A 14,000-nucleotide genomic window follows, 5' to 3' on the forward strand; every position below is an offset into this window, starting at 1 on the left:
GGGAGGGAGGCACCTGCCCTGGGTTGGGGGTGCTGTCTAAAGCTCGGCCAGTCCCTTTCCTCCATCCTGGGCCCTGGTGTGTTGAGGGACTGCTGGGGTGCGGGGGACATGGTGAGTGGGGTCCAGGGCTCCAGACTCTTGGACACCCCCTCCCCCGCAGAGGGCAGGGTCCTGGCCACGCACTCCCAGGCACAGAGGCTCCTACACCCGGGGGGTAGGGAGGGTGTCAGGGCTCTACCCCTCACAGCCCAGTCAGGCTCAGCCTTACCTGACAGCAGCCTGGGAGCTGGTGGAAGGGACCGGGTCTGACATGAAGGGGACAGCAGCCTGGGAGCTGGTGGAGGGGACCGGGTCTGATATGAAGGGGACAGCAGCCTGGGAGTTGGTGGAGGGGACCGGGTCTGACATGAAGGGGACAGCAGCCTGGGAGTTGGTGGTGGGGACCGGGTCTGATATGAAGGGGACAGCAGCCTGGGAGTTGGTGGAGGGGACCGGGTCTGATATGAAGGGGACAGCAGCCTGGGAGCTGGTGGAAGGGACCGGGTCTGATATGAAGGGGACAGCAGCCTGGGAGTTGGTGGTGGGGACCAGGTCTGATATGAAGGGCCACAGTTTGTTGTCCAATTTCTTCTCAATGATGTCCTGGCGGGGGGAGGGGGGAAGAGGACAGGTCAGCAGGGGCCAAGCAGCAGGAACCTTGGACCTGGTGGCCAAGCCAGGCCCCATTGGGGGAGGGGCTGGGACGGCTCTTCCCTGAATGATTGACAGTCCCTGGGGGAGCAGCCTGGGGCCCCCTTTCTGGGGGCATGGGAAGCCAGCAAAAAGCACGTTGACTCCTCCCATGATGCCCCCCCCCATCTCCCCACCTCCCCCTCAGCTGCTCAGTGCCCTGCTGTGAACTCCACACCCATCCACCGTTATGGGGAGGGCAGAGACCTCCTGCAGTCAGATCCAGGGCCCCTCACTTGGGGGAGGAGGGAGGCAGGGGGCTGCCCTCAGTGCCCCTTCCCTGCTGCGGGCAGATCCAGGCCCTGCCTCTTGCCCCATGAGGTGTGTCCCAGCCATGCAGGGGGCCCAGGCTATGATACATCCTAATACCACATACTAGGGGCTTTTACATTAATCCGCTGCGTTGACTTGTACAGGGAGGCTTAAGGCCTGTCGAGCTGCGGCTAGCACGGGGGGTGGGGGTGGGGGGTTGGATTAGGCACAGGATTGAGGCTACCGCAACTGCCTGCCCCAAAATCCCACAGGAGGAACCATCACAGCGCTGGAGCAGGGGCCTGGGAGCTTCCCTCGGGTGGTGGGGTTAATTCTTGGCCTGGAGGAGCCCCAAGCCAGTGGGCTGAAGGCAACTAAGTGTGCCCCCCACCCCCTTGAAGAGTGCCCCACAGGGCAGGGCGATGAGGGGCTCAGCCCCCAGCAAGCAATGGGGGAAGGAGCGACCATGTCACCTCTCACAAGCTAAGCAGGTTTGGGCCCAGGCAGCGCTTGGATAGGAGACCTCTAAGGAAAAGCCAGCGGGTGCTGGGGGGTGCTAGTGAGTCAGCAGAGGGTGCTTTATGTCCCCAGTGCGGCGCTAGGGGGCGCTGTACGGCCAGGAGCGGGCGGAGGGCCCAGTAGGGGGCGCTCTCCCCGGTCAGTCAGTGCCCAGTACTGTGCTGCAGGAGTTCGTCCTTTAGATGAACGTCAAACAGCTGCTCCTCACTGGAGGTTAGGCCAAGGACCCTGCCGGCCATTCAGATTCCAGTGCCTGTCATGACAGTGGGCTGCCTGGATCCCCTGCACTTCCAGCCCCGCACGCTGATCACCTCCTGCCCTAGACTCTCGGGCAGTGCTGCTGTGCGGCTGTTAACAGCTGCCTGCCACTCCTCAGGAAGAATTCAGCCCCAGTGAGGGACCCCTGTATAAACCGCCCGTGCCCCACCCCAGAGGTGGCAGCATCTCAGCACCGGGTAAGACAACTGCCTGCACTCGTGTCTATGATCTAAGACCCCTAAGGATGGCAGCAGCAGAGGACTTTCTGATGAGCCCCTCACATGGCTAGATCCCTGCACGGATACAAAAATGTGGATGCGCATCAGCCCGTGATCCACTAGCCGTCTGTATCCGCATCCTCATGGGTAGCAGCAAGGGGGGGAAGGGGTCTTGCTTGGAAGAGGCAGCGCGAGGGTGGGGCTTGGGGGTAAGGGGCAGCTTGGAGGGGGTGGGGGCTTGGGGGAAGGGGCAGCGTGGAGGGGGCAGGGTCTAGAGGAGAATGGGTAGCGCGGGGGCGGGGTCTCAAGAAGGGGCAGCGTGGAGGGGGTGGGGGCTGGGGGGAGGGGTTTCTCATCATGTGATGCTCCTGGGGGGTCACAAGCGCCGGTACACGGCAGCAGCAGAGCATGTTGCATCACAGTGGGGTGTTGCCCGGAAGCTGGTGGGGACGCTGGTGCTGCTCAGCGTGGCAAGGCGAGTAGGTGTCGGGCAGCCCTGACTCCGACCTGTCGCCCAGCCACTGGCTGCTGGCCGGCGGCCCCGAGCGCGCTGTGCCCCCCAGGCTGCCTGAGCCGGATGCCGCGGGCCAGGCACTGCTGGGGAGTAGAGCCCGACCCGGTTGTATCTGCAACCCATCGACTATCCGCAGAAATGGTGCACGGATATGCAGGGCTCCACACATGGCTGACCCCAGACCAGCCCCTCCCCCTTGGGCCCAGCCTGTCAGGTGTGACCCCCCCACCCCAAGGCCAGGAAGCAGGCGGCCTGGTACCTCCATGACGTCCTTGAGCCTGGGGGTCCAGCGGGAGAGCAGGTAGGTGGACTCCGGCCGCACCTTCCTCTCGGGTCGCAGCTGCCTGCTCTGGGGGAGGAAGGGAGAGTGGGTGAGAGGCAGCAGGGACTGGGTGCGGGATGGGAACGGGCGCAGAGAGGGAAAGCGCAGCCTATCTGAGTCGCTCCAGCCGGGCTGGCAGGGGAGGGGCAGAGAAAAGAACAGAATGGATCACTGAGCAAGAGAGAGAGAGAGAGAGGAGGGGAGAGAGACTGATGGGAGAACAGAGACGCTTCCCCCCATTTGCCGCATGGCCACCCCATGCAGTGGTCACCAGCTCCAGCTCCCAGCGATCTGAGGTCCTGACCCCCAGGGTCCTCTGCAGGGCAGAAAAGGTCACCCCAGATGGGGAGTAACTCGGGGGTCACCCTCATAGGGGGAGGGCGTCACCACACTGTATGGGGCAGAGGCCACCTCTGTGCTGGGAGTAGTCACTGCCATGGAGGGCAGCCCCAGGTTGGCCTGGGCTCCCCGGCCATGGGTACAGCTGCTGGCCCCTGGCCCCAGTCCCTTACCCCAGGCATGACGGAGAAGTCCAGGAAGTCCGTGTTCTCGATGATGCCGCTCAGCTGCTGGATGTTGGCACACTGGATCAGTTTGTCGAGGTTCACCATGCTCACACCTGCATGGGGAGAGACAGGTCAGCGCCAGCACCCCTGGGACGCACCCACAGCCCAGGCACATTCAGTCCGTGGCCCAGGAGTCCTAGTTCCCTGATCAAACCCTGAGATCCTGCTCTTCCCACCCCTCCCAGAGCTGGGGGTAGAACCCAGGAGTCCTGGCTCCCAGCCCCCCTCTAACCCACTAGACCCCACGCAGTTAATGACTGAATTTAGGTTCTTGATGCTCTTCCCTCCCTCCAGAGGTTCTCTCGGGCGCTGGGGGCAGGGGTCTCTCTAGCGCCCCCTGGCAGTGCAGAGGGAGTCCCCCTCCCCCGATCTGGGCTCCCCCATCTGCAGCCAGTCAGGTACAGTGTCGGAGCCGAGGCCTGGGTCCTTAAGGCTGCGAGGCCTTGAGCTGGAGGGACGGCAACCCCCCAAACCATTTACTGCTGCTTAGTGCAGAGGGGGAGGCCTGGCAACTCCACAGCGCCCCCTGGCCAGGCAACTGGGCAGCCAGAGGAGCCACATGAGGGCACCCTGGCCTGGGCAATGGGCTGCAGGCCTGTGGCGTTACCGTTCTTCAGGAGGATGTAGAGCAGGATGATGCGGATCTTGTCATAGGCCTGCACGCTGGGGTCCAGCAGGACGGGCAGGATGATCTTCATCGGGTCCCTGATCACCTTCCCGTCCACGTCCGTCCCCATGGCCAGGTCCTGGGGGGGAGGGGGGCGCACACACAAGGCCCAGGTCAGGCTGCTCCGCTTCCTCCTGCCCCGCAGCAGGATGGGAGACGCAATGGCCCCACGACCCACAGGTCGCCTACCCCCTGTGCCAGGGCCCCCTCCTCCCCGGGGTCAGCTCCCCCTGGGGTGAGCAACGGGCCCCCAGGGAGTAACCCGAGCCCCATGTCCCCCTTCTGCACCCGCAGTGCTACATGGGGGGGCTGGCCCTGGCTCCAGCGAGCCTGAGGCTCTGAGACCCCTTTCTCTGGGCTGAGTCCATGAGCCAGACTCTGCCCCAAGACAGGCTCTGCCCACAGACCCACCTGCTCCACGCTGCACAGCTTCTCCACCGTCCCTTTGAAGTGCCGCATGCAGTGCTCGGCCAGGTTCAGGTGCGTGGAGTACTGCGGGGAGAGACTGGGACAGAGGGGAGTTTACTGCGGCACTGCATCACCGGCTGGTCCAGAGCACCCCCAGCCCCCCAGGAGGGCCCCTTGGCCAGAGGAGCAGCCCCAATCGGCTGTGTAAGCCGAGTCTATAGGGATTGTTTTGCCCAGCACTGAAGTGCAGCCACCTCTGGGATGGAGAGGGGCAGCTGGAGGGGAGGATCAGGAGGAGGGAGCAGCTTCCAAATCAGCCCACGGCTTCTCTGTTAGTCAGCATGAGGTTGGGGGCTTGGAGACCAGCAGGTGTCGGGGTACCTGTGCCAGTGGCCAGGAGCTTTCTGTTGGCACGTGGCCCAGTGGCACCAGGAGTGGCTCCAACGGGCTGGTTTGGAAGCCCACCAAGGCCCTCTCCTGAGAGCTGCAGCAGCAAGGCGTGGGCGTTACCCAAGGGCTGCCATTGCTGCGGCTAACGTGGCAGCTCTGGGCACTGACGGGCAGGCTGCTGCCCATGGTGCCACACAGCACCTGGGGGGAAATGGCTCTGCCCGACGGGACAGGTCAGCAGCTCTCATCAGGCAGTAAAGCGGAGAGCCCCAGAGTGCCCTGCCCCCCAGAGAGTCCCTACTGTCCCTCACCAGTCCCACAGAGCACCCTGCCACCCCATCAGCCCCACTGAATGCCCTGCCCCCTGCCCACTAACAGTCCCAGCCCCGTTACCTTGTTCAGCTCTCTCTGGTACTCGGGCAGCTTCTTCAGGATCTGGGACAGGTCCTCGATGTCGGCCTGGAGGGAGGCGGTGGTGAGATCCTGGCCCCTCCCAGCACACAGAGCCCCCTGTAAGGCAGAGGCCTCACCTGGGGACAGCTGCAGCAGCCCAACCACGCGTGCCAGGGCCAGGGTGGGTCACTCAGGCCACATGTGACCTGCTCTTCCCAGGCCAGCTGGAATGAGACGGGAGCCCCGCAACCCGAGTGCCCCTTGAGGTGTAAAGCGGCAGCGGGCCAGGGAGATGCCAGCGTTGGCTCCCTGCAGCTCTCCCTGCGCGGCCCTGACCCTGCTTTCTAACCCTGCCCCATGGGCCTCTGCCCTCCTCACCGTGGGGAGCTCCAGAGCTCTGGTTGGGGGGCAGGGGGCTCCACATACACCTCTTAGCCCTTTACAGGCAAACCCTGGGAGCAATTGGACAGCCCCCCCCAACTCCTCCTAGGGCAGCAGGGAGCCTCCCCTCCCCATCAGTGGCAGTGGGATGGGTCCCCCCATCCCAGACTCCCCAATCGCTCCCCCTCCCAGCCCCCACCGCACCTCGTCCGTGGTCAGCCTCTTGCTCTCACAGAAGGTGCGCAGCAGCTCCGTCACCTTCCTGCAGCAGGGAGAGGGGTCAGGCCGGAGCCAGGCACTGCCTTAGAGGTAGGGGGTGCCCTGTCCTATGCTACAGGGGATGGAGCCCCCACCCCACGGGCACCACGGTTCTCTGCCTCGAGAGCCTCAGATGGGGCAGGGGGGGGACTCTTCCCAAGTTACCCCAAGGCAGAGTTCAGTGCACCTCTGGGGGCTCCTGGTGCCCTGATGCGGGGGGGACGGGGGACCTGGGGGCAGCGGCAGGTCCAGCAGGAGGTCGGTGAGGGACTCACTCAAGGAGCTGTGAGGTGCCTGGGGAGATCCTGGGGTCAGGGGAAGACAGTGTCCAGGGGGATCCCCGAGACGAAATGCAGACAGTTGCTCTGGAAGGGAGCACTCAGGGGTCCTTTGGGGAGAGGGGCTGGGTCCAGGGGGTCTGAGGGACAGGCCCCAGCACTGGGTGGGAGGGGGAGGGGGAGTCCTGGCACTGAGCAGGAAAGGGGTGTGTTGCTGGGGGGTGTCCTTGCACTGGGTCGGAGAGGAGTGTATCCAAGGGGGAGTGGGGTTCCAGCACTGGGTGGGAAGGAAAGGGGAGGGGTGTATCCGAGGGGGCCCCAGGGTGGGGAGGGCTGTGTCTGAAGGGGAGGATGGAGGAAGTCCCAGCACTGGAAAAGAGGGGGTGTGTCAACGGGGTGGGCTGTCCTGGCACTGGGTGGGAGAGGTCTGTCCGAGGGGGAGGTCCTGGCAGTGGGCGGGGAGGAGAGGGCTGTGCCAAAGTGGGGGTAGGGGGTCCTGGCACTGGGCGGGGAGGGGAGAGGTGTGCCGAGGGGGGGGTAGCGAGTCCCGGCACTAGGCATTGGATGGGGCACAAAGTGGTGTGTCCGGGGGGGGGGGGCGGGGGCGGATGGGTCCCGGCCCTGGGTGGGGCAAGGAGGGGCATATCCGGGGGGACGGACGGGGCACAAAGGGGCGTGTCAGGGGCAGGGCTGAGCGCGCTCACTTGGAGACGTCAGCGATGTGCAGGTGGCGTAGCTGCACCCAGAGTTCGTCATCATCATCCAGCAGCGCCTCTTTCTCCCGCGAGTCGCTGGCGCCCGTTGTCTCGTACCTGCGGAGGGGGGATGGGGTCAGGCTGCGACACCCCTCCTCCGAGCGTGGGAGCTACAGAGCAGTGCAGGTGCCTGGGTCCCACCCCCCCAGCCCGCCTGAGGAGTGCGGGGCGCCCCCTGCTGGCAGCCAGGCCCTACCTGTAGGTGTTCTTTTCGATCCTGAGCAGGTCGTAGGCCATGGCCTGGAAGGTGAGCTCATGCAGCAGTGGGGACACGAGGTCGAAGTTCCGGTCCACAATCAACAGCTGAGAGCGGGCTTTGTCAGGGCCCTGGGGCAAAGGAGAGAGAGACCCGTCACCCCCTGCTCCGGCGGATGGTTCCTGGCCTGGCTTACACGGCACAATCCAATGGGCCCTGGTGGGCCTGAAACTTCACCACCCGCCCTCTCTGCGGCCCAGCCCCCAACCCCAGGGGAAGCCAGGAGACACCCCCCAAGCTAGCTGGGACATGCCCAGGGGTCCCGCCCTGACCGGCAGGGAGAGCTCCCCACCCAGCTGCGCTGCAATGCCCCCTGCAGGGACGGGCCACCTGCCCCTCGTGCAAATAGCAATGGCCACTCCCCCAAGCACGCTCTCTGCTCGTGCCTCTCCACCAACGGGAGCGTGCCCCTTACAAGGCAGCCCCCCAACTGCGTCCTGCCCCATATGCTGCGTGGGGAGCGGGGGAACTACACCAGAAGGCCCTGGCTAGTCTATTGTTAACCAACACCAGGCCCAGAGATTCTTTGATATAAGGTCCCAGAGGGGGACAATGGGACGTTATCCCTATGTCCCACCTTGCATCTGAGCTGGGACCCCATATGAGGCTTTAGCTCCCCACTCCCAGCCTGGGTGGCCCCCCCAGCATCCAGCTGGACAGAGACCACTCAAATGGTCAGCATCTCAGACCCACATCATGGGGGGGCGGGGGGGGGGGGGGGGCTGGCCCAGACCCCGCTCCCTGCCTGATCAGCATGCACTGCCCTCTTAGCACAGCAGGTGGCGATAGGAGACCAGCCCTGCGCTCCCATGGCAGACGGCTCTGAAACTGGCTCCAGCAGCTCCAGTGGAACTCAAGCCCACCCAGGAGCACCTCAGCAAGGGGCTGCGTCTGCTCTTCGCTGGGTAGCACAGACAGTCAGGGGGGCCAGGGACGTACAGCCCCTGACGCTTCCCCAACGTCCCACCTCAGTACGTAGCCCGATTTTCAGCCACACTTGGTCTCCACAGCCTCTGGGTAAATAGGTTGAGGCTGACGGGGGAGCGCCTCTCTTGGAGGAGTATCTGGACCTCACCACTATGCACGTGGGGCTAGGAAGGGCTGTCACCCTATTGCAGAGGGGGATGGAGGCCCAGAAGGGCTGGGTGACTCACCCAAGGTCACACAGGAAGTCTGTGGCAGAGCAGGGACATGAACCCAGAACTGGCACCATCATTCCTCTCCAGCACTACCCAGCCTGGGTGGGTTGCTATGCCCAGCGCCCCTCCCGGACTCTGCTCACACCTTTGCCAGTTCAGCTCGGCTGGAGGGAACCCCGAGTGCAGATGGGGGCTGGCGTAACCACCAGGTCACCCCCCCAGAGCAGAGGGGCGCTTAGTGCACTGGTGAGTGCCACAGTACTGCCTGGGCTAGCTATCCCTCAGGGCTGGCAGCTGGGAAACATCAAGGCAAGAGGGACTAGTGCAGATAAGGCCCCATGGTGCCATGACCGTGGGCTGGGTGGCTTTGGAGACCTGACTGCTAGAGGCCATGCTACAAGAGTCCCTGGGGTTCTGCGCCAGCTGGCAAGGCGGGGGCACACTGGACTGGCCAGCTGGGATTGTGCGGCATGGAGCCAGCACTGCATTGAGAGCAGGGGCTTGAGTCAGCACTCCCGGTCCTGCGGTGGGCGTGCTGTCTGGACTCCTGGCTCCTATTCCTGCCTTTGCCACCTACTCGTGGCACGCTGCTCCATGCCTCAGTTTCCCCCGTGTAACATAGGGACAGTGCTGACACCTGTGACAGGGAGGCTTGGCAAGAGTCTCAGGAATATCCCTGGGGGGGCTCAGAGGAGCAGGGTGTGCACGGAGCAGGACTTTGCCCTCCCCAGCGCCGCTCTCAGCTCCTGAGAATAGCACAGATCAGACGGGGGCTGCAGGCTGGAGCCATCTCTGCTGCAGCAAGTAGCTCCGGTGGTTAACAAGCATGCTGTCAATCCCTTCCCTGGGTAGATGGTTTGGGCAGCCAGGTGTGTGCCAGGCTCCCCTCTGGAGGCAGGCCTGTGCTGCCAGCTGTGAGTTACAGAGCCTCTGTGCCATGGCAGCCAGCTATCCCAGAGGGGGCCCCCCCTGCCCGAGACTGGTATCATTATCCCCATTTTACAGATGGGGAAACTGAGGCACAAATAAGAGGGGTGACTTGCCCAAGGTCACCCAACTGGGAATAGAACCCCGGTCTCCCGTCCCAGTCCAGGGCTCTAGCCACTAGGCAACTTTGCCTCGGTGGATGGGAAAGTAGAGCGGAGAGGTGCGCTCATGGATCCGCAGGGTCGGTGCCAGGGCCTCAGCTGGGGAAGTCTCTGGGAGGAAGCCCTTTGCTGTGCCAGACCCCAACAGGTCTCTCTCTTCCTCCAGGACAAGCCGTACGGCCTTCCACCTCCTGAGACCGAACCGCTGGGCTTCACCCCGTGAGCCCTGCCCAGTGAGTCCATCTGAGACAGACCCTGGGACAGACCCGTCCACTCCGCAGGGCCCGACGCCACTCAGCCCGGGTGACAGGGCCACTCCTCCAGCGTTGTCAGAACAGTCGGGTTTCTTAGGCACCTGGACCCCAGCCCGGGCAGCCCAGCCCACTGAAGGTTAAAGCAAGAGGCCGTTCTGGTCAGCCCAGAGCCCGGCCGAGCTGCAGCGAGACCTGTTTTCAGGCTCCTGGTCTCTCGCTCAGGGCCTGTCTACATGTAAACCCCTGCAGCTGCGCCGCTTCAGTGACGCCGCCTTTCTCATACCCCCGAGCGAGGCAATTGCCTCCCGTAGGCCAGACCTCAGTCTGACCTTGGTCAGTTCTCAGGTGAGAGCTCCCAGCTTCCCCCACTTATCCCCCAGCTCAAACCTTCCCAACCCTGTGTTCTCGAGCTGGGGCCCCTGCTCCGATTCCCTGCTGGGAGCGTCCAGCCAGGAGCCACTGGAGATGTCATGGTCTTTCTGGCCCCCAGGCTGATCTGGGTTGGATTCTCTTCATTTCACCAAGACAGGGATGTGACAGCCCCCCACACCATGATTCTTATCTTCCCTGAGAGTCCTTCCCCCACGCCCCACCAGAGAAGCCATGAAACATATAGGGGAAACCGAGGCACGCATCGGCTTCATAAAAGATATTACAAACATTCCCAGTTGGTCACAGGTGCACAGTCTCCCAGCAGCTCGGCAAAGGCTGGAAGCAAGAGCAGAAGCAACAGGAGGGAGAGATCTGGGCAGGCCTTGGATTTTACATCACTTTGCTTCTCCTAGGGAGACAGGAGCCACTGGGTTTCCCATGCGAGAATCCAGGGCAGGGTGGGTTTGCAGCTCCCCTCTGCTGGGGGTGGGACAGGGACGGCAGGAGCTGGGTCAGGGCTGACTTGTGGCTAAGGCTCGGGAGAGCTGGGTTCTACTCCTGCTCTGACAGACTCCCTGCATGCCTCAGTTTCCCATCTGTAACACAGGCCCCCCTGCCTCCCCTGGGAGGGTGAATTCATTAATGAGTTCCGATACCACGGTGGTGGGTGAAGGATCACACACAGACAGGAGTGTCCAGGTGTGGAAGAGGCTCTGTATGCAAAGCTTACTTCTGTGACCGAACTGCCCTGTTTATAAACAGAAATTGTGCTGGGCACACACTTCCCCAGTCGGTGCCTCGGTTTCCCCATCCGTAGAGAGGGGATAAGGACACTGGCCTTTGTAGAGCACTTTGTGATCCACCCACGGCCACTGTTAGAGAAGGGCTGGGGCCGTTAGTTCAACCACACAGGGAATGTTATTGTTCTCCCGAGCCCTCAGGATCTCCAAGGGGGTCTAGACCCCACCCCACCCCCCGCCAGGATCTCCGAGTAGGTTCTAAATCACTCCTCCTTCCTTCTACTTCTCATGTACTCCCCCTCCCCCCGCGGCTCTGTCCCATGGTGAGGGCGTGGCCGGCACAGCTCGCTCACCTCTCCCATGCTGGGCTCGTATGCCTTGAACACCTTGAGTTTGGCCAGTACAGCATGCGCCAGGTGGAAGTTATTTTCATGGTGCCTGCAGCAAAGACAAACCCTGTGGGTAGAAACAGCTCCTCCCCCAGGAGCACACGCACTTCCTGTAGGAGATGACCAGGTAACCGTCTCCCTCTGGGCACACTCACTTCCTGTAGCGGATGGCTGGGTACCTCCCCATGGCACACTCAGTTCCTATAAGGGATAACTGGGTACCCCTCCTCCCGGGCACACTCACTTCCTCTAGTGGATGGCCGAGTACCCCTCCCCCCGGGCACACTCACTTCCTGTAGCTGATGGCTGGGTACCCCTCCCCCCGGGCACACTCACTTCCTGTAGCGGATGGCTGGGTACCCCTCCCCCCGGGCACACTCACTTCCTGTAGCTGATGGCTGGGTACCCCTCCCGCTGGGCACACTCACTTCCTGTAGCGGATGGCTGGGTACCCCTCCCCCCGGGCACACTCACTTCCTGTAGCGGATGGCTGGGTACTCCTCCAGGGTTTCACACAACGAAGCAATCTGCTCTGCCAGGATCTCCAGGTCCTTGTTCCTTTCCCAGGCGGAGTAGGGGCTGAACCAGATGTGGAAGGTCTGTGGCCTGTCCAGGGAGTACACCTGGGGGGCGGGGGGAGCAGAGATCAGACCCTGGTGCCAAGTGCTGGCAGCCAGGCCAGCTGTGCCCCATACCGCACCCCTAAGATGCGCTGTTGGATCAGGCCAGCCTGGCGGAGCCGGAACGAGCCCCTAGTGAGGGAGAGATCCCTTCGCCAGAGCCACTCCTGTTGTGGTAGAGGGACAGCGGCCCAGAGATTCATGCACCAGCCTGGGATGAAGACGCCCCGGATTCAGGTCCTTACTGAGCTGCAGGGGTGTGTCTCTGCCCTGGAGAAGGCAATGTTGGGGGAGGGGGCTTGGACATGTTTCTAGTCTGGCGAAAGCCCCAGCGTAGCCACAGGCAAACCCGGCATCAACGCGCGTCTGCCGCTGTCGCTTATTTCACTGGATGAACAGAACGAGCCATTGGGGAAAACGTGCTTGGACACCAATAAAACAGTATCGGCCCACGAAGGGTTTGCTGGTGCAACGGGACGGGTGAGCCAGCAAAGCCTCCTGAGGCACACTGAGCTTATACCAGCCAAAGCATCTCTTGGCACAGCTGGCACCGGTGCCCAGATGAAATAAGCTACAGTGGCGAAAGGACTGCTTTGCCAGCGTAACAGCCTCTACCCAGGGGTTCTGCCAGCACAGCTGCATTAGTTACAGGGGGGATTTTTTCTCTCATGTCCCCGTAACAAACCCGTACCAACAAAGCTTTTGGGTGTAGACCAGGCTCATGTCTCTGTGCCTCAGTTTCCCCATCAATGCAATGGGACTGACAACACAGCCCTGCCCCTCAGGGGCATGAGGAGGGAAATCCACTGACGACACAAGGAGGAGATGGCGTGGTTGGGCAAAGGGCAGGCGTGTGCGGGCTGTCTTGCAGGCCTGTTATAAACCGTCAGTAAGAGCTGGTAAAGCCAGGGAGGCAGCGCCCTCCTCCCTCATACATCCAAGCCAGCGATTCCACGTCTCACAGGGTGTGAGCAGCCGGCTAGTCCCTGCTGCCCTGTGCTGGCGTAAAACCCAGGGCCCATGAAGGGAAAGGTGTCCCCGCCCCAAGCCATGTGGAACACTAAGGGTGGGGTGTTGTACGTAACCGTCTGCCCTGCGGCCCTGCTCCTCCAAAGCCCGGTCACCCCTCACCTGGCTCTCATAGGGCAGGAAGGCCATGTTGATCTCCATGAGAGTTTTGATGGCCTTGGTGATCCGTGACTTCCGCAGCTTGTTGAACAGAGGGTCAGGACACGCTGCAAGGCAAAGGCAGTGGGTGGGGGTGACAGGCACAGGGCTCAGGACCCCCAGCACAGCGCCAGCCCCCACGGACGGGGCCAGGACGGGCACAGCAGGGGCAGTAGTGCTGCACACCTGTGGGGAACCTAGGCAGGTCAGCAGGGCCACACAGGAGTCAACTATGAGTCCAATCCCCCTGAACCAGAGTCACGCCGGGTTCTCGGCTTCTGCAGCATCAGCAGCGAGGAGGGCGGGGGCACAATCTCTCCTACGCGGTCCCTTTCTCACACCCTGCCCTCAGCCCACCGCAGGGGGAAGTGACTGGAGTGTACAACTCAGCATGATGCACAAGGAGGAACAGGGACTTGGGCTGTAATGAGGAGAAGCAGATGTGACCTTGACACACTGGGTATTCTGGGTATACCATTCCCAAACTCCAGTTGGGACTGATGGAGCAATGCATGCTGGGAATGGTAGCCAGAGGCCGCCTTTCTGGGCGCACGCTGCAGGTGTCTGTGAGCTGTGCTGGCTGGAGGCAGGCCCATGGGGGAGAAGGGGGGGAAGGGATCGGTGGGGTCGTTCGGTCTGGCCTGCTGGGTCTGCATCCCCCTGCAGGAGGGCAGAGCGTAATCAGGGTGCTGCGCACTGGCCTGCCGGCAGAGAGAGACCCCCCCACCCCCAGGCTCCAGTGTGCCGCTGGCCAGGCTCCCGGCAGGGGGATTCCCTGCCCCCCGATACTCACGGCTGAGGAAGAAGACGTGAGCTGCCTTGTAGGTGAAGGTGGGGGTGCCCTGGAAGTCATCGATCAGAGCCTGCACCGACTGCAAAGCAGGGAGAGGAGGGGTTGTCAGCACCAGCCAAGGCCCCGCCCTGCTGCCCGAAGGGCCCAGCCCATGCCCAGCCCCTGGGGACTCAGGGCCCAGCATGATGCCATCGGGCGGTGGGCTGGTTTTCACCCCCCTGCCCCTGGTCTCCCTCCACTGGCCTCCCTGCTGCAGACGCAGGAGCCTCCTCCC

The 14,000-nt window shown here is 63.0% G+C and overlaps 1 protein-coding gene across 1 annotated transcript; it reads right to left on the minus strand.

The window, feature by feature from the left end:
* Positions 1 to 3,207: 3,207 nt before the first annotated feature.
* LOC135980007 (syntaxin-binding protein 2-like) lies at positions 3,208 to 13,910 on the minus strand. The gene is made up of 11 exons (XM_065580101.1): positions 13,727 to 13,910; positions 12,898 to 13,001; positions 11,621 to 11,769; positions 11,111 to 11,195; positions 7,105 to 7,235; positions 6,858 to 6,965; positions 5,822 to 5,879; positions 5,237 to 5,302; positions 4,457 to 4,537; positions 3,986 to 4,124; positions 3,208 to 3,431 (listed from the first exon to the last, which is right to left on the minus strand). Exons 1-11 carry the CDS (start codon positions 13,908 to 13,910, stop codon positions 3,241 to 3,243), a joined length of 1,296 nt encoding a protein of 431 aa, XP_065436173.1. The 3' UTR covers positions 3,208 to 3,240.
* Positions 13,911 to 14,000: the final 90 nt, after the last annotated feature.

The sequence above is a fragment of the Chrysemys picta genome, unplaced genomic scaffold, assembly GCF_011386835.1.
Source record: "Chrysemys picta bellii isolate R12L10 unplaced genomic scaffold, ASM1138683v2 scaf1585, whole genome shotgun sequence".
Taxonomy (NCBI): Eukaryota; Metazoa; Chordata; order Testudines; family Emydidae; genus Chrysemys; species Chrysemys picta.